Raw genomic sequence first — 19,058 nt, 5'->3', positions numbered from 1 at the left:
CTTTCGTGGGCTACAGCCCACTTCTTCGGATGCTGTAGCCCACGAAAGCTTATGCTCTAATAAATTTGTTAGTCTCTAAGGTGCCACAAGTACTCCTGTTCTTTTTGCGGATACAGACTAACACAGCTGTTACTCTGAAACCTGTCACAGAACTAAGTTTTTGCTTGGCTAACCTTGCAGTGGAAATAACCTTAGTTAAGATAAAAAATTCACATTTGGCTTTTCTCCTATTCATAAAGCAGCTTAAAGAAACTCTGGATGGAAATTCTATTTAATAGAGACCTCTCCCTCCCCCCACCTATCATAATTCAAGAGGTGGAAACTAGACCTGAGCAAAACAGTGGCTTCAGTTTTCAGAGGCTTGAAGACGTCTTTATCTTTTTGGTCATGTGAATTATAATCATTAGCATTTCAGGTTTTAAACTCAGAAATGTGAGTGAAAATTCAGCCAAAAAATGCCAAGTTTGGTTTTGGATAGAAACATTGTGAAGCCACCAGTTGTCTCGCAGTTTTTGCCCAAACACTAAATTGACCTAGATCCACTCAGGGATTTGCAGATTTTGACAAACAGTTTGAGTTGTTTCAAGTTAATCAAGTAAGTTGCTCACCGTAATGGTAAAAATTCCTGTTCCCTAAAGAAAAAAGTAGTGTGTTTGGAAAATTATTTTAAACTACAATTTCCACTTTCAACCTTTAAGCTGGAACTGGCTGATTTACTAAGAAGTTGCATGATTTGCAAATGTGGGGGGAAGAAAGATGGTCTTTTAAGACATTTGACTAGGAAATGCAAGAGCTGTTTTGATCTTGCTCTGCTTATGTTTTCCGGGTGACTTACCACAAGTCACGTGACTTCTTTGGTTTGCCCCATCTCACAGGAGGGTTGTGAAACTTAATTCTTGAATATTTATAAAGCTGTTTGAGATCTTCAAATGGAAGCAGCTATATTTTTTTAAGTGTATTTAGGCCCCTACAGTTCATGAGACTTTTTTAAGTTAAGATGTATTAAAACTAAAAACTCTTCTGACAAAGCAAATAGATACTCGGATAAAGCATCTCTGAAATATTTTAGCTTGGGACACCCATTCTGATAACATTGGGAATAGTTGGCACTACAAGTAGTAAACTCTGAAATACAATACTTAATTTTCTTAAACTGTTAGCCTATTGAGCTAAGAAAGTGGCATTTTTACTGTTAATTGAACACAACAATACATTTAATTAACTATAAAGATTTTGGGGAATGGTAAATCCAGCACTAAGTGTTTCTGACCCCAATTTATACCTTTTTATGTCATGAGGAAAACCATTCTTAAAAGCTATTCCTGACAACTGTCGTGCCAGGGGTCTGGACAGGCCATACATTTTTTTTTAAACAAAACAAAAACTTGACCTTGATTGCAAGGAGGATTTAAAAAATCAGCTTCTGCAGTTATGCCACATACATACTATCAAAACAGTATGAGGTTTATCATAAATTACTTTTAGTATTGGCAGACTGGGTTTATGCCAAATATTTAACAATCATTTGAGGTTAAAGGTGAGTGCATGGAGAGAGCCAATGTGAGTTTGGTATTCATAAAGGACTGAACACAAGTAACAGAAAAATAATTCTGGCACTGGATTAAGATGGCCAGGTTGTGCTGCAATTCTTACTACTAAACTAGTAGAAAAATAGTATAGGAAGGCAACCAGAACTCTAGGGATTCGAATAATTAATTACTCTGAAAGCTTAGCAAAAAGTGGTGCATGAGTTACTTGAAAAAGGAAACTAGATGTTGAGAGTCATGCAAGTCCATGATAACAGCCAGAGGATAAATGTTAAAAATTCATCTAAGCCAGTGTCCAGTGATAAAGAAATTTATGCCAAAATTCTGAAAAGAGCTAGCAGTAGGAATAACTCGAAAATGGTTTTTTGTTTTTTTTAAGAGAGATGGTATTTGACGGATAAATATTCATAGCAGAAATTTAGGCTGGTGGGTTTCCTACACTAAAATATATAATACTTTTTTATTTAAAAGCAATAGTTCAATGAGCCTACCTGCTGACATTGAATCTGCGAGTGGACTTCTTCTAAAGTGGAAAATAAAAATTACTACAGTATTTTTTTCTCACAAAATAAAAGAAAATGCTCATTCCTTGCACCCTCAACTGTTGTACAATTATCAAGACCAAAATTAAAAGCTTACAATATTTCAAAGTACACAACAGAATCGTATTGTTTCTCTTCACGTGCAAAAGTAGTGCAGTATTGTGAAATATGTAATTATCGGTAATTAGCTCACAGTTAAATAGAAGTGTTTGGCTTCATTACCTCTTAAACTGCCACATCTAAATCTGTATCATGCAACAGCACCTTTATTTTTCAATGAAGATGCTAGCAGACAACAGTAAGAATATACAAAGTATTTCATGAAGCCTGGTTCCTTCTGGACTTTGCTGGTTTTCTTTCAGTTACTTAGAAGTGGTCAGTGGTATAGAGCAATGGGGCATGTGCTACCTTCAGGAGCAGTGTATGCTGTTGCCAGGGCTGGATTAACTCTCCTGTGGGCCCAGGGTATTAGATTTTGTGGAGCCCCTGTATACAAGTCTTTTTCCTAATTTAAAACAAAATGATCTCAATTATGGCATCGAGGCTATTAAATGCTATACTAAACTTGTCTTTTAATTAACATAAAGCCATTCTGTGGTTACATTTCAGTCTTAAAACATATAGAATATAGTTAAGTTAATTCAAAATAGCCTACTTCTTACCTTAGAACAGCTGTTATATTATTTTCTGGGATAGAGTTTGGGTGCAAGAGGGGGCTCCAGGCTGGGGCAGAATGTTGAGGTGCAGGAGAGGGTGTTGGCTGTGAGGGAGTTTGGTGCAAGAGGGGATGCGAGGTGCAGGCTCCAGCTGGGAGGTACAGCAGGGCTCAGGCAGGCTGCCTGCCTTCATGCCATGGCCCCACACTGCTCCCGGAACCAGCTGGCTGCTGGCACGTCTCTGTGCGCCCCTGGGGGCAGGGGGACAGCGTGTCTGTGTGTGCAGCCCGCGCCTGCAAGCGCTGCCCCTGCAGCTTCTATTGGCTGGTTCACGGCCAATGGGAGCTGCAGAGACGGTGCTGGGGGCAGGGGCAGCGTGCGGAGCCGCCTCTCCACTATCTGTATTCGGTTTCTTAATGTATTAGGCTTAGACTTGTGTGTTTTTGTTTTATTTTGCTTGTTAACTTACTTTGTTCTGTCTGTTATTACTTGAAACCACTTAAATCCTACTTTTTATACTTAATAAAATGACTTTTGTTTATTAATTAACCCGGAGTAAGTGATTAATACCTGGGGGAGCAAACAGCTGTGCATATCTCTCTATCAGTGTTATAGATGGCGGACAATTTGAGTTTACCCTGTATAAGCTTTATACAGAGTAAAATGGATTTATTTGGGGTTTGGATCCCATTGGGAGCTGGGTGTTTGGATGCTGGAGACCAGAATACCTGCTGTGTGGTTTTTGGTTAAAGCCTGGAGCATTGGGGGCATGGTTCAGACCTGGGTCTGTGTTGCAGCAGACTAGCGTTGTCTGGCCCAATAAGGCAGAGTTCTGGAGTCCCAAGCCATCAGGAAAAACGGGCTCAGAGGTAGTTTCAGCACATCAGGTGACAGTCCCAAGGGGTCTCTGTGACTGAACCCGTCACAGAGGCCTTTGCTGCTTCTCCTGCAGAACATGGTTTCCTTTGCAATGTACCACTGCTGAAATTCACACAGTTTGGTGGGCAATGGATGTGTAAAAAATGCTAGCCTCCCCTCTGAGTCCTTTCTCTTCCTTTGCCACACGGCAAACCTCTTCCAGCATCAGTAAATGATTTTGTTTGTGCTTCTGCTCCTTTACTGACAACACACTCTGGGAGGATTCATCAGGAACGTCAGTCATTGCCACTCTGTTGCTGTTTCTGACAGTGCAGGAATTCCAGAATAGTAAAAACAGTTACTACTTGCCATCCATAGATAACACAGTGCTTTATAATGGGAATTAATTATTAACCCAGCTTTATACATGGGGAAACTGGCAAGTAACTTCATCTCTCTGCCTACGTCATGTACCAGGTTGTTGGCAGAGCCTTGGGTCTCCTAACTCCCATTCCAGTGTCTTACCTGTTGGAGAGAGTATGTGGTGCATACAAAGAATAGAGAAGGGAGTGGGTGAGAAACACAGGATTCCCACAATGAATTTAGAATCTCTAATGTGAATAATATTAGTTGCTTTTGTGATTGAAATGACAAAAATGCTTGACTGGCAGATAAGTCCACACTCAGGCTTTAAACTGTATGAGAAAGTTGGCATAAATTCTACATGTACCCCTTAAGAAACAGACTTCACATGTAACTTATACACCGGACCCTCGCTAGAACGCGAGATTTGGGATCCATGCCAAGTACCGCGTTATAGCGGGGACCGTGTTAAAATGAAATTACTGTATACAGTAAGTGTCACATCCATAAAGTATAGAAACCCTTAGAAAATAAACTCCTACTTGAAGGAAACAATAAACGAGAAAAAAAAGTGTTGCTTTATTAGAGATTTAAAGTAGACATTACAATAAACTAGTCTAGTTTTTCTTAGTCAGTGAGTTGCTTTTGCTTCTTGCCGCTGTGTTGCTTCCGCTTAGCAAACTGCAAAAGACTACGTACTGTATATGCCATCTGTCTAAGATTTTGCAGTGTAGGGCATATCAGAGCAATTTTATATGCAGAGGAAAAACATCCACATCATTCTTCATCAGAGTGAATCAGTTCTTGTTCTTTGAAAGCTTCTATCTGAAGCACCATAGTACAGCACTAACATTCAGGCTGGTATCTCTGCATTGTTGGTTGAAAGATATTAGAAAGATATATCACTCAGCAGTGTTGGAAAAGATTGAATGTGTGAGCACCACAAGAGAATATATGTAAGGGCATGTTTATATTGTGAGATTAGAACATAGCTGTTGCTGCATGTTTGCTAATATCTTTGTAAATACTTTTTGCGGAACTTAGGGAGACAAGGTAGGTGAGGCAACTTCCGTTGGTGAAAAAGACAAGCTTTCTAGCTTGCGCAGAACTTTTCTTCAGGTCTGGGAGAGCTATTCAGTGTCACAGCTAAATACAAGTTGGAACAGATTATTTAGCTTAAGGAGGTAACACATATTGCAAGAGACTTTTTAAGGGGACGTAGGTAGTTAACACCTCTGCAGTCATAGGACAAAGGAGGGTTAATGGGTTATAGATTGTTGTAATGAATCGTAAATCCAGTGTCTTTGTGTCCATGATTTGTAGTGTCTAGTAAAGTTATGAATTTAAGCTTCCAGTCTCGACTTTTGAAGGCATTGTGCAGGTTTCCATTGAGGATGAGGACTGAGAGGTCAGGAAGAGTGATCACTTTGTCAAATGTGTTTGCAGGTGATAGTGTTGTCTTTTGTCGTTTTTCTATGTGAGTTCATTTGAGAGGGTAATGGGTGTATTGTATTCCTCCACATAGTTGTTACTGAGGCATTTAGTGCACTGGATGAGGTATACCACACGTTGTAATGGGCATGTGTAGGACCAATGGATCTTGAAAGGTGTATTGTGGGATGTATTGATTATCATAGCAGTGGAGAGGTGTCTGCAGGTTTTGCATCTGATGTTCTGGCAGGGTCTGGTGCCACTTCGATTTGGTGGGCCCTGAACTGTGGGGAGCTTGCTTCTGATGATGAGCATGGCAAGATTGGGGGGTTGTTCAAAGGCCAGTGGAAGGGGTATGGGAAAGATTTCTTTCAGGATGTGGTCCCCATTGAGTATGGGTCGTAATTATTTAATGATACCCCATATGGGTTGCAAAGTGGGGTGGTAGGTGACAACTAGAGATGTGTGATCAGAGGGTTTTTTTCCTGTATTGAAGCATGTTCTCTGAATATTTGGGTGTTCCATTCCAGGATGCAATCTCTACTCTGGTGGAGTATCCTTCCTTGGTGAAGGCAGTTTTAAGTGTGTTAAGGTGTATATCTTAGTTTCTTTTCTGTGTGCCTGACTATAGATGAGATTGCTTTGTGTGTCTGGGGTTGTTGCTGGATTTGTGAGGGTACATGTGGTGATCTGAAGGTTTCTTGTATATAGTTGTCTGTAGAGTTCCATTAAGTTGTGTCCAGGAAGTTGATGCTAGTGTAGCAGTTTTCTAGAGAGAATTTAATGGTTGAGTAGTGGTTGTTGAAGTTGTGGTGGAAATCTGTTAAGGAGTTTAGGTTGTCTGTCCAGAGGATGAAAATATCAGCATATCTCAGGGTTTGGACAAAGTGTTTGTTGAATGTAAAATTATGGGTGAGGATGAATTGGATGAGCTTGGCAATGTATTTCGGGTGGATATCTGAGTGTTGTCTGTTGTCTTGTAGATATTTAAGGCAGGCAGTGATGCTGTCATTGTGAAGGATGTTGGTGTATAGGGAGGTGACATCCATGGTGGCAAGACGGTTAATCTGAAGGAGGTTGTTGATGTTAGTTGTATTTTTGGAGGAAACTGGCCCTTTGTGTGGGGAATGGTTTGAAGATGGTTTCTAGGAGTCCCAAAATGTTCGAATACATAATTTTTTGTGTGTGTTTTGTATGCGTGACTTCTGTCTGGAATGTCTACCAAAGTCTTGATAACACCGAGAAAGGTGATCCTACTTAATATGGGGAAAAGAGTTGCTCCCAACAAAACACTTTGACAGAAATAGCTTAAGTCCTGTGTTGTTTGGCTGATTATTAGCACACCTGTTACGCAGTTACCTAAGTGACCAGGATGCTACAGCTAGTACTCTGTCAAAAAAATTGGACAAAATGTTTATTACCTAGTTATTTGGCAATAGAACTTTGTAAACTAGCTAGTTGATCAAGTAAGGAAACTAACTTCAACTTAGTCTTCACAAACAGCAGCACATAGCAAACCAGCGTTTTATAAAAACAAATGTAATTTCCTTTTACAGTTAAGAGAAGCGACCATACAAGAGTTTGTCACTTTTTTTTCTCCTTGGATTGGTCTGAGATACTACAATGTTAAGTTCAGTACAAGAATAGGCATATAAAAAGGAATCAAGATGTCGGGGGCAATCACAGGCAGGCTGCAACTTAGGTCTTGTCTTCAACACTAAAAAGGTGTGTGTTTCATGTTTTGTTTTGTTTTGTTTTTAACTTCATGGTAACCAAAACAGATGAGGTAAAAACGTTGTGAAGACCTGGCCACTTCAGTTTTACCATGATGTAAACTTGTTGAGATCAACCTATGGAGGAAATATGGAGCTGTTTACCTTATGATAAAACTGAAGTGTCTGTTCTTTACTGTAGTTTTTACCTCAGGATAGTTCATTCATGTTAGTTACCCTGAGGTAAAAAACACACCTTTTTTAGCAGTGAAGACAAGGCCTTAGTTTAAGTACTATAATATGATGGTTTGGTGGGCAGTGCAGCTGAACTGTGAGTTGTATCTGTATCACAATGCTGGTAAGAAAGGCCATTGTAAGTCATATAAGCAAAGAGGACAACTAGACACCAGGGCATAATTTCGTCAGTGAAGACAATCTGTAAAATAAGAGCCGGAAATGTCTTTATTTTAAAGTAAGTTAGTTTCTTAAAAACATAAAACATGTAGCAAGACCATATGTGAAGTACTTAAATGTTCTTGTGCTGTGATTTGTGTGACTATTTCTGTATGTCCACAAACAAAATTATTCTCATATATGAATCTTTGTGCACTTGACTCCTTTCCCTCTTGTTCCTTTGAGTATGTGCTTAAAGTACCTTGTAATGGGTCTGTGTGGCCCAGTCTTAATTTGCACTGGCCATTCACTTAATAAATAACAGTACAGAGCCTTTACTTCTAATTTCACTAGTGTTTATTGGCTGCCAACCTATTAGGCTACTGGAAGACTGAGACATGAGGCCTCAAGAATTGGTAATAGGAGCACAGAGCCTCTCAAATTCAGGTCAGTCATTCAATTTGCCTGGGTTGTCAGTAGTGAAAACTAATCACCATCTGATAGCTATTCAGTTGCCAATGTGAAAATGGTTGTAGGCATACATATGTTTTATTTAAAACTGTGACAGGAAACAAGACAGGAAGAAGTCTGGGAAATACTTTAGGCAGAAGCTCAGCAATGAAGCAGAGGGCAGGATAATTCTAAACATAATCTTGTGTTCCTTATTAAAGTTCATTGTTTAAAAAAAAGTGATTTCCTGTTATTGTTTTTTACCATTGTTGGATGATTATGTGCCAGAACTTCATTCATTTTGAACTAGCATAAAGAAGAAATATAAATGCCAAATTTAACTGTCCACAAGATTTTCAATCTAATTCCACAAAATAGCCTGAATGGAAGAAGTGCTTCATTAGATTTCATATCACAGAAAACAATAGCAGATCGGCTAAATGCATACATTTGAGCTACTTTATAATTAAAGCATAAAAAGCCTTTGCTTGAACAACCCAGGCATTGTGATTTATGTATCAGTAAAGAAGACTACGTAGGAAGTCTAAACAATGATCTTTCAGAAAAGCTTGAGGACCTGGCATGGCAGTAAAAAGGTCTGCAGAAAATGGGAGATGTCCACTAAGTATCTAACTCTCTAGACTGAAAAGGTAAATAATCAGGGGTAATAAAAAAAAGTTCTGAGACCCTAACACCATGTACTGTCTCCTTGGTTTGGTACTACTGAAAAAAAAGAAAACGCCAAAGCAATCCTTGGTTCGCCTATGTTGAGACTGCCAACAAGGGTGCTATCTGTGATGAGTATTCCTGTCTCTCAGAAATTGCACTAAAACCAGATCTTCTAATGCAAACTACTAGATAGTCATTGGATAGTGTAATAACTTCTGGTTGCATCCAAACTGCACAAGATCCAGATCTGGCAAGACCTGCATAACACAGGGTCTAAGACCATTGTCTGCAATCACCACAAGGTCTGTGAAGACTTTGGAGTGGGAGAAGGCTTGGAAAAAACAAACAGTGAACACCTGGATTCTCACTGATTCAAGCATTCCATGTTTAATGGGGGATCCATAATTTTATTAATGAAAAAAGTGGTCTTGGGCTTCTGAACATTTGAGAACCACTGTCCAAAAATAGAACATGTGACTAAAATGAGTTTGAAGCTTTATATCTCTGGTCTTGAAAGTACATACACACACACAACCACATCACAATAGAAAAGATTAAACTATCCATGTTAGGGTTCAATCATGCAAAACATGTAATGCTTCCTAGGAGGGGCTGAGCAGCTTTCTGCTTGCATTGTCTTTCAGTAGATTTGAGTTCACTCAGGACTGGACCCTTAAACAGCTGTTTACTGTTCAAATATTTGATAGTGAACAATAAATGGTAATAAAAATAGAACTGGAATGACACACAGACTCCTAAGCATTTTTGCATAGCTGAAGAATGTTACTGTAGGTGTGTGGTAATGAAGCTGCATGATAACCAGTGTGACTTTCAAGTGCCTCTTCTTTTTCAGTTTTGGGACCTTTGTTGCTATAGGGGTCACCCTCTTCGTGGTATTCGTAGTCACTGTCATTCTGTGCTTCACCTGTTCATGCTGCTGCTTGTATAAAACGTGTCGGAGGCCACGGCGTGAGTATTTGTTTACGTTTTTGTTAACTTTTATCTCTTTTCAGTGAAGTTTTGTTTTTAGTAAATAGCATCATTGTCAAACTAGCACAACTCCTCCTCTCCCCGTCCTTCCCACACACCATCCCGCAGAATACCAGAGGTAAGCATTTTGAGACACTTCAAACTCTGATGTAGTTATAGGAATCTCTGAATATTTTTGGACATAATTGTCTTTTCCTGTTTTCAAATGTTTTTTCTTTAGTGAGCAAAAGTTGGAATAATTGATTCCTTTAAAAATTCCTCCCTGTGGCAGTCTTCGCAAGAGAGGGGCCATGGGAACTATACCAAGGTTCAAACAGTGCAACAGTAACTGTGGTTGCAATTACTGAAAGGTCATCAGTGCCAGGAGATTAAACAAATCTTCAGAGAATGAGACTTCTTCCTCTCCATCTCTTGCTACATTAAAACAAGGAATCTTGATGATCTGTCTTTTGGATTATCACTGAAGAACAGATTATCTAAATCATTTCCTGAGCTAGTCATATTAGGTCAATTAAAACAGGAAATTTTTGTTAATGGACAAGCTGTGTTGTGTTGACTATGACTCAAAGCGTACTGTACCACTCTATAAGTCTTAACTCCTAATTTTCTATCTAGACATCCCACTAGAATTCAGTTTGAAATGGGAATTATTTTAATAATTTTCCAGAACCTAAACTTTTAAAAACCAGAATGACATGAAGTCAAAAGAATGTTTGGAATGTCTGTATTTATACTGAAAATCTGTGCTATTTTAAATACATCTATTTTATATATTAAAAGAAAAAACCCACACTTGGACCAACATGTGTGAAACTACTAGTATTGTTGACCAACTAGACAAGGGAACATTTTAATTAGAAATCTATTTTATATTTAGTTTTGACTACATTAACAAGACCACTTTAAAATCTTTAATTGTTACCTGATTCCAGCCCCGCTACAGTGCTGCTTATCAAAAACTTGAAAGTTTGCAGGGTATGAGGATAAAGTGGACTAAAAGTAGGTATGGTGGACTAAATCCTATGCTTAAAGAGGTCTTGAGTGGTATCCATGCTTCTTGAGTGGGGGGGCGGGAGGGGAGGAGGTAAAACAGGAAACAAAATGGTTGTAGTTGCTCAATTTAAAAAACAAACACGCCATTTAACTGTTGGCTATAGAGAGGAATGTATTTTACTGTGTGTAACAGGTCAGTCTCATAGCAAGCTGGCCTAGTGGTCAGGTGGTGACTCCACAGTTCTCTTCCCTCCGCTCATTCTAGATGGAACACTGTTGGGTCGTATATGGCAGGCATCTCCCTCCTATTCATCCCTTCTTATCCACCTTAGGATTCTGTCATGACAGAAGGGAGGAGAAGTAGAAGAGGGGGGACCCAGGCCCTCCCATTCCACTGAGTTCTGATCCAGGGCTATAAAGGGGTGTTACAGTGTTCTGGACCACTCTTTATGCCACCCTAAGTTACAGTTCCCCTGAGTCACTCCCTACCAGACTGTGGCTCCTCTGTTTGGAGCATGGTCACAGTCTTTGCAGTATCAGCATAGTTCTGCTGCGGAGACAACATCCCCTCCTTCAGGTCCTCTCTTGGTTTCCCAAGTCAGGAAAAAGGGGGGTAGAGTTTATGGATCACCGTTTCCACAGTGGCCTTACCAATACTGTGGTAATGCTTTCCACAACTTCTGGTACAGCCTGTAACTCCTTCCCTGCTGCCCATGGACTACCCAGGGCCCTTTTAACTGTCCCTCCACCTGGACCATGCCCTGCATCTGCTGAGGGGCAGGGTCTCTCTGGCCCAGTACTGCCCCATGTCTTGCTATGTTTTAGTATGTGGCCTGTAAAGACCATCACACAGGGTTTATGAAGTAGATGGTAAAGCTACAAGGCCAATATAAAGTGGTGGTAAGTGGCACAGTAGAGAATTCAGTCGAGTACCCTTCTTTAAGATAAACTGGGAGACAATTAATTAATGGAGTAATTGGCATATCATGTAACAAAAGCAGTAAAAATAAGTGCCTATTCAGCCAATATGCTGAGTAACAGAACTGTCTAACAAGGATCAAATGTTGTTAGTGTTAACCTATGCCAGTAATTTAGTAACAAACATGAACCATGTACTTTGCTACAAATCTCAGTTAGACAAATATGTGCCAGCATGCATTGAAGAAACAGATTTAAAAAAAAAAAAAAAAAGTCTAATGAAGTACAATAGGAACCAGTGGAAAACAATGCTCACACACGGAATTAAAAACTATCTGCCTAAAGAGAATCTAGTTAATTTCTTTGTTACCTTCTCTGCCTTAAAGTCATATGATTGGATGATGATAATCTGTTTTACAGAGGTTTGTGAGTAACTTCTCAGATGAGCTCTCAGTTTCTGAAGAGTCAAAGAATATTTTTTTCAGGCTCCTTTGTGGAGTAAAAGGAGGCGGTAAATTAACCATGTCCTGGCTCATGATGGCTCTACTCCCATGGAAGTTGATGGAAGTTTAGTCATGGACTTAAATGTGAGGGCTGGGGGTACTAGTCTCTGAATATGTTGGAGAACTCTGAACTGGGGTTTCTACCTGGTGTGAATTACAAAGGCAAATCAAACAGTGATTTCCCTTTTGGGAATAGGAAAGAACATTCAAAATATTCCATATCTTCATTACTTCTTCTGGATGTCTGCTTGACGCATCAGTAGTAAATGCATCTTACTTTTGTATGTTTATAGCTGTTGTGACCACCACAACTTCCACCACAGTGGTCCATGCACCATATCCCCAGCAGCCCGGGATACCACCTGGTTACCCAGTGGCACCCTATCAAGGATATCATCCTGTACCAGTCCAGCCACAACACGGAATGCCAGCAGCACCCTACCCAACACAGTATCCTCCACCTTATCCAACGCAAGTTTCAGGACCACCAGCCTACCATGAGACAGTGGCAGGTAAGGCCATAGCAAGGAGGGCAAACCACAATTGAAGAGAAACATCATGTTTCTTCTTTCTTACACTAAGCGCACTAGGAAGACAAATGCATTTGTAACAAATCTGTGTTAATTATACCCATGAGCACCACCAGTCTATTTGTTTAATTAATCGAATCAGAGGGGTAGCCGTGTTAGTCTGGATCTGTAAAAAGTGACAGAGTCCTGTGGCACCTTATAGACTAACAGACGTATTGGAGCATAAGCTTTCGTGGGTGAATACCCACTTCGTCAGACGCATGACTAACACTAATACTTCACAAAGGTGATCTGTTCATTTGTATTTATCCAAATAGGATTTTTAAGTAAAATAGATTAAAAATGTACCATTTGAATCCATTCTAAGGGCATGTCTACATGACAAAATTAAGTCCACCTAATTTGCAGCGGCATATAGCCACTGCAGTAAGTACATCGCTTCTGTGTGTCTACAATTTGCTCCTTGTGTCGGCAGTGCATGTGCTCACCAGGAGCACTTGCACAGACTGACCTGTCAGTGTGGGGCATTGTGGGATCACTTTTGAAATCCAGCAACAGTCGACGTAAGCAATGCAGTGTCTACATTGACACTCCGTCGACCTAACCACATCGACATTGACTCTGCATCTCTCATGGAGGTGGAATTAAGTTGGTGTAGTGGGCGAGTTACGTCAGCGGGAGCGAAATTTTAGTGTAGACACTTATAAAGGTTAATGTAAGCTGCCTTGTGTCAACCTAACTCTGTAGTGTAGACCAGGGCTATAGCTCCATGTACTATATGCGTCTCTTGCCAGTCACCACTGTTAGGATCATTTACAAATGGAAAATTACAATTTTTCTATGGAAGAAGGTTCACAGATGGCTTACAAAGGGGGCTTCAGCTTGCTTAGAGTTTAGAGGACAGATGCTCATCTTGCAAAGTGCAATTAGGCTGAAAATTCACTATAAAATATCTGTGGACCTTCCAACTAGATGGAAAGACACTTTATGTAAGTATGGATATATTTTCCTATCCTGAGTAGCATGGAAAACAAGCACACTTAGTAGCTCTTTCAAAGTACAATATTTTTAATTCAGGATGCTCAGTAAATAAAATAATTAAAGAAAAACAGCAGAAACAAAAACATCAGGAAGTGTAGAGAAAGGAGAAGAGAGAACTTGTGCTGGAACTTAGAATCGATTGGGCAGAGCTCTACAGAAAAGATGTTTCAGATGACAGAATCAGCAAAAAGCAGATTCTTCTGTACCATTCACGATGAAGTCGAGAGAGGAGGCCAGTGCTTAAAAAGAGGGAGCAATGAGTAGGAGGAGGAGAGAAGGTTTGGGAACTAGAATTAGAGTCCAAAGAGGGTCTTGAAAACAAGGAAGCCAGCCTTGAACTGGATTGTAAAATACAAGTCCTTCCAGTGGAGATGAAAGACTGAGATACTATGGTTGTGCTGCTTTGTACATAAGAGGAAGTGGGCAGCATCACTGAGCACAAGTCGGGACTTGAGGAAGCTGTAACAAAGGAATTATGATAATCATAGCAAAGGGAAATTACCCGAAAGGTAATGTCTGCTCTATGATCATCATATTTCACAATAGCTGTGTTTCCCTGGGACAATTAAACTGTTAATATTAAGGATGAGTCTGAGTGCTGGAGACAGCTTACTCAGCAACTACCCCATTACTGTGGAAGCTGTTTCTGGAAGACTTCAGAATTCCCATGAACCTCAGCACCTTCTGATAAAACAGAATGTCCACGTTGACATAACTTTATATAACACCAGCCAAAAAAGATCCTGCTGACTGGGGGATGTTAGGATATAAATATTCAGGCCTGTTTGCAAAGGCCTATACTTTAAGAATTTAGTTGTATTTTTATCACTTAGCTAGTTATAGAGGTATAAAAGAAAGAATCAAAATCACTGTCTGCCGGTGTAAGGGCCTTCTCGTACTGTGACAGTCTGAGGCCCTGTTCTTAAGCTAAGCCTTTGGCTAAGCAGCAGAGGCAGCCATAAACTGGGAAGTGAATGGCCACATCCTCCCATTCCAAACTAGTCACATTGAAATAAGGCAATCTGGGGCTGTTAGAAAGGTGATCCGATCTATCACTGCCAGAGAAAGGGAAGAGCCTAAAAGATTTAAAGAAAACTTAGTTTGATAGCATCCTGTCTGACAAGAAGTCACTTATCAATAGCTGAGATGTGAAATCCTCATTTCTGTATTGTTCTATCACTGTAGTCTTCACTTCCCTATTGTTTGTCTGTATAATCTCTGTCTGATTCTGTGATTGTTTCTGTCTGCTGTATAATTAATTTTGTTGGGTGTAAACCAATTAAGGTGGTTGGATATAATTGGTTAATTATGTTACAATATGTTAGGATTGGTTAGTTAAATTTCAGTAAAATGATTGGTTAAGGTATAGCTAAGCAGAACTCAAGTTTTACTATATAGTCTGCAGTCAATCAGGAAGTAAACCTTTTGGGAGTACATCCAGGAGAGCTTTATGGAGATGTCCCTGGAGGATTTCCACTCCATCTCCAGACACATTAACAGACTTTTCCAGTAGCTGTACTGGCCGCGAATGCCAGGGCAAAGTAATCATTAAACACGCTTGCTTTTAAACCATGTATAATATTTACAAATGTACACTCACCCAGAGGTCCCTTCTCCGCCTGGTGGGTTCGGGAGGCAGCCTTGGGTGGATTCGGGGGGTACTGACTCCAGGCCCAGGGTGAGAAACAGTTCCTGGCTGTCAGGGAAAACGGTTTCTCCGCTTGCTTGCTGTGAGCTATCTTCCTCGTCCCCAAAACCCGCATCCCTGTTGCATGCTACTCCATTGACGGAGTCAAAGCACAGGGGTGGGGTAGTCGTAGGGGCACCTCCTAGAATGGCATGCAGCTCATCATAGAAGCGGCATGTCTGGGGCTCTGACCCGGAGCGGCCATTTGCCTCTCTAGTTTTTTGGTAGGCTTGCCTCAGCTCCTTAAGTTTCATGTGGCACTGCTGCGGGTCCCTGGTATAGCCTCTGTCCTTCATGCTCTTGGAGATTTTTTCAAATGTTTGGGCATTTCATCTTTTGGAACGGAGTTCTGATAGCATGGATTCATCTCCCCATACAGTGATCAGATCTCATACCTCCCGTTCGGTCCATGCTGGGGCTCTTTTGCGATTCTGGGACTCCATCATGGTCACCTTTGCTGATGAGATCTGCACTCACCTGCAGATTGCCACACTGGCCAAACAGGAAATGAGATTCAAAAGTTCGCGGGCCTTTTCCTGTCTACCTGGCCAGTGCATCTGAGTTGAGAGCGCTGTCCAGAGCGGTCAGAATGGAGCACTCCGGGATAGCTCCTGGAGGCCAATACCGTCGAATTGCGACCATACTATCCCACACTACCCCAAATTCGACCCGGCAAGGTCGATTTCAGCGCTAATCCCCTTGTCGGAGGAGTACAGAAATCGATTTTAAGAGCCCTTTAAGTCAGAAAAAACGGCTTTGTCGTGTGGACGGGTGCAGGGTTAAATCGATATAACGCTGCTAAATTCAACCTAAACTCGTAGTGTAGACCAGGGCTAAGTGTGAATATTTCTCATGTTATCGCTAGTAAATTATTCTCCAACACAACTAAAATGCAGCCTAAGCTGAATCTTTGACTTATGCAATAGGAACTAGAGCTATCATTGAAAAGTAAGTATAGAATGAGAACATTAATATATGATACCTGTGTTTTGTTTTGTTTTTTGCAGCTGGTGCTGGAGTGCCCTACCCAGTCAATCAACCCCCCTACAATCCTGCTTACATGGACCCTCAGAAGCCCATCTATTGAATGGATTTTCTATTATGTCTCTGTGCATAACTTTTTTGTAAAGTATAACATGCTGTTTACACCATACAGCTGTAGCACATTTTCTTAAAATGCAGCAGTCCCTCGTTTCTCTGTAAAGAGAGAAATCTAAATCAGTAGCTTTTTAAAATACACTGAGCTCAGCAAGCAAAATAATTTATCACTTGAAGTTCACTCCATACCTCAAGCAAATACAATAGGAGAACTTGTTCAAATTCCAGTGACAAAAGGGTGAAAAGGGAATAGTTCAGATACAAGAAGCATGGTAATGTGTTTTGTGCAATAATTTGAAGGGTGTTAGAAAAGAATGATCAGAAATAAGTTAAACAGTCGTAAGCACCCAAAGCTGTAGCATTCATCTGCATATTATTAAAATATAAACCTAATTGTCAGAAAACTTTTACTAAAATTTGATCTTCCTGTTTTCAAGTTAACATGATGAATTAAGCTACACTTAACTTAGTGATTTTTAAAGGGAAATTTCCTTTGCTGGAATATAATTGTGTTCAGAAAGGGATAGTGGAACATGTTCTAATAGCTTTTTTCCACACTGGTTGCATTTATTTTGTGCCCAACAGGCAGGGGGTTGATCTATTCCTTTCCGATTTTAAAGCTAAAAACATGTCAAGTCACTAGGTGTCTTTTCACTTCCTTTATTTAATTCTCTCTTATCCCTGGCAAAAAACAAACCAACCCTCCACTGTTCAATTAAATAAACATGTCAAAAAGCTGAAAACCTAAGAGTGCTGCATGAGAACAATTGGATGAGAATTTGTTTGCTTCATCATTGCAAGTTTTGACTACGTTTTGATATTGCAAAAAAACATTTCACCTTGACCGAACCATGCATTGTCCCTGTGATGAAAATACTGCTTCTCAAACTTGCAGAAGAGCAGTCTGACCCAGTTATAAATCCTGCTCACTCACGTGTGCAGTAGCTAATTTTAAGAGAAATGGAGATGTACCCCATGTGCCTGCCAGCAAGATCAAGCCCTGGACATCCTGAGTGTGTTTTTACGCTAAGACAGGAACTTTATAAGGAAGATAACCTCTTTCAATAAAATTAAATATTGACTTCAAAAATACTGGGGGGAAAAAATCTCAACATGCTGTATAGCAAAGACCAAATCCTGCTATCCTTCCAATTTCCACTGAGTGTAATGGGAGTTTGGACTAAGTAAAGATGGCAGGATTTGGACCCAGAGATGCAAAGGAGCTTACTTTGGGGAGACTTGCACATGTACAGGGGGAAAAATTGTCTATCATAAAAGCTTTGTGTTAAAATGTTGACTTTTATAACCCATTATAATTGTGACCAATCACGGCATTACTTTCCATTTTAAAGCTTGTATTTACCAAACTAGTCACGATTTTAGACACACTGCACAATCTGATTTTTAAAAACCCTCAACAACTCTTCTCTAAAATTGAAATAGGCTTTTATTGTCCAGTGATGAAGCTAATCAGTTAACTATTACTTCAGTGCAGCTGAACTGATGGAATATTATGACATTACTCTCATTCTGGTTTCATTTGTTTAGAGATGTTTACAAGCTGCTTGTTTTTGGGTCCTGTACTTGTGATAGGTTAAAAATATATATATATCTCAAGTTTGTTTGTACAGACATGATCTTGTCACTGATAGTGTTGTTTATCTTGCCTGTATCTGCAGAATGACCGTGACTGAAACTAACTTTCAAAAACAGCTTTGTCCATAGTATCAGACAGTGGGAATAGAAATTAAAAGGCAGTCTATGCCTGGATTTTTCAACCTTTGTTTGAGATGGTCTTCAGGGAATTTCACAAACTTTCAGCAGTTGTCCAGCATTCTGATAGGAGACCCCGTGTCTGCCTTGCTACATAGCACCAAGGGGAGCACTTGTGCTAATAACATTAAATGGGTCCATGAAACAGGCACAAAGGGGGAGTTGTTATATGGTGCATTTTCTTCCCTGCTTCGCAACCAGAAGATGGGGTAGCACCTCACTGTAAATACTGCACTTTTGGAGCTGTGTGGGAACAGCTGGAGAGGGAGAGGTAGACAAGCTGAGGAGTTTCTGCTGTGGTATGTTCCCCTAGAAATCCTGTATGTCTTATTTTCTGAAGTGTTTTCTGGCATAATTCCTTTTCTGTAGCTTCTACCTGTGTGGGTGGCTGGACAATTAGGAGTGCAGAGGCGCAGTAGAGGGGACCAAGATCATCACAGCAACCAGATTAGACAGCTGCCAGGGTAGAGGCTGAACAGAAAGGGGCAGCTGTTCAGCACAGATGACCTGAGGTCCTCAGAGTTGGGGCTGGGATTTTCCATAGTAGTTTGGTTCTGTGTGATTACAAAGCTGTGGCCTCTGCATTTTTGTCCTTTCTTCTGCTTAAAGTGGTAACTTCATTGAGTTGCGGTACCACAGTGTGGTACAGTTTGGGACATAACTATTCCTCTTGGGTTTCCCATTTAAGGGGAGAGCATGGCACAAGGTGAACTTTGTGTGTAGGCATATACCCTGCCCATGTGACTTACAATCCCATAGCCCTGAGAAAATGGTCCCTATAAGAAGGATCCATAGTAGAGCTATTATAGACCAGATTCTGTACAATGGACATTTAGGATAATTTCAGGATGGTGAGAGAGACCTGCTATCCTAGGAGAGGAGGATCTCGTGTGATTAGGGGTAG

At 40.3% G+C, this 19,058-nt stretch overlaps 1 protein-coding gene across 1 annotated transcript in view; it reads left to right on the top strand.

Annotated features, from left to right (window-relative positions):
* The window catches only part of SHISA5 (shisa family member 5), a 59,395-nt gene extending 41,391 nt beyond the window's left edge, over positions 1-18,004 (top strand). Inside the window, exons 4-6 of the mRNA XM_024195672.2 lie at positions 9,475-9,590; positions 12,319-12,537; positions 16,291-18,004. Of these exons, the coding sequence (XP_024051440.1) occupies positions 9,475-9,590; positions 12,319-12,537; positions 16,291-16,370 (415 nt within the window). The 3' untranslated portion in view covers positions 16,371-18,004. The remainder of the gene's footprint in view (positions 1-9,474; positions 9,591-12,318; positions 12,538-16,290) is intronic.
* Positions 18,005-19,058: the final 1,054 nt, after the last annotated feature.

Source organism: Terrapene carolina, unplaced genomic scaffold, assembly GCF_002925995.2.
Source record: "Terrapene carolina triunguis isolate 2854851 unplaced genomic scaffold, T_m_triunguis-2.0 Scaffold232, whole genome shotgun sequence".
In the NCBI taxonomy this organism is placed as follows: domain Eukaryota; kingdom Metazoa; phylum Chordata; order Testudines; family Emydidae; genus Terrapene; species Terrapene triunguis.
This window is presented reverse-complemented; position numbering and strand designations above follow the sequence as displayed.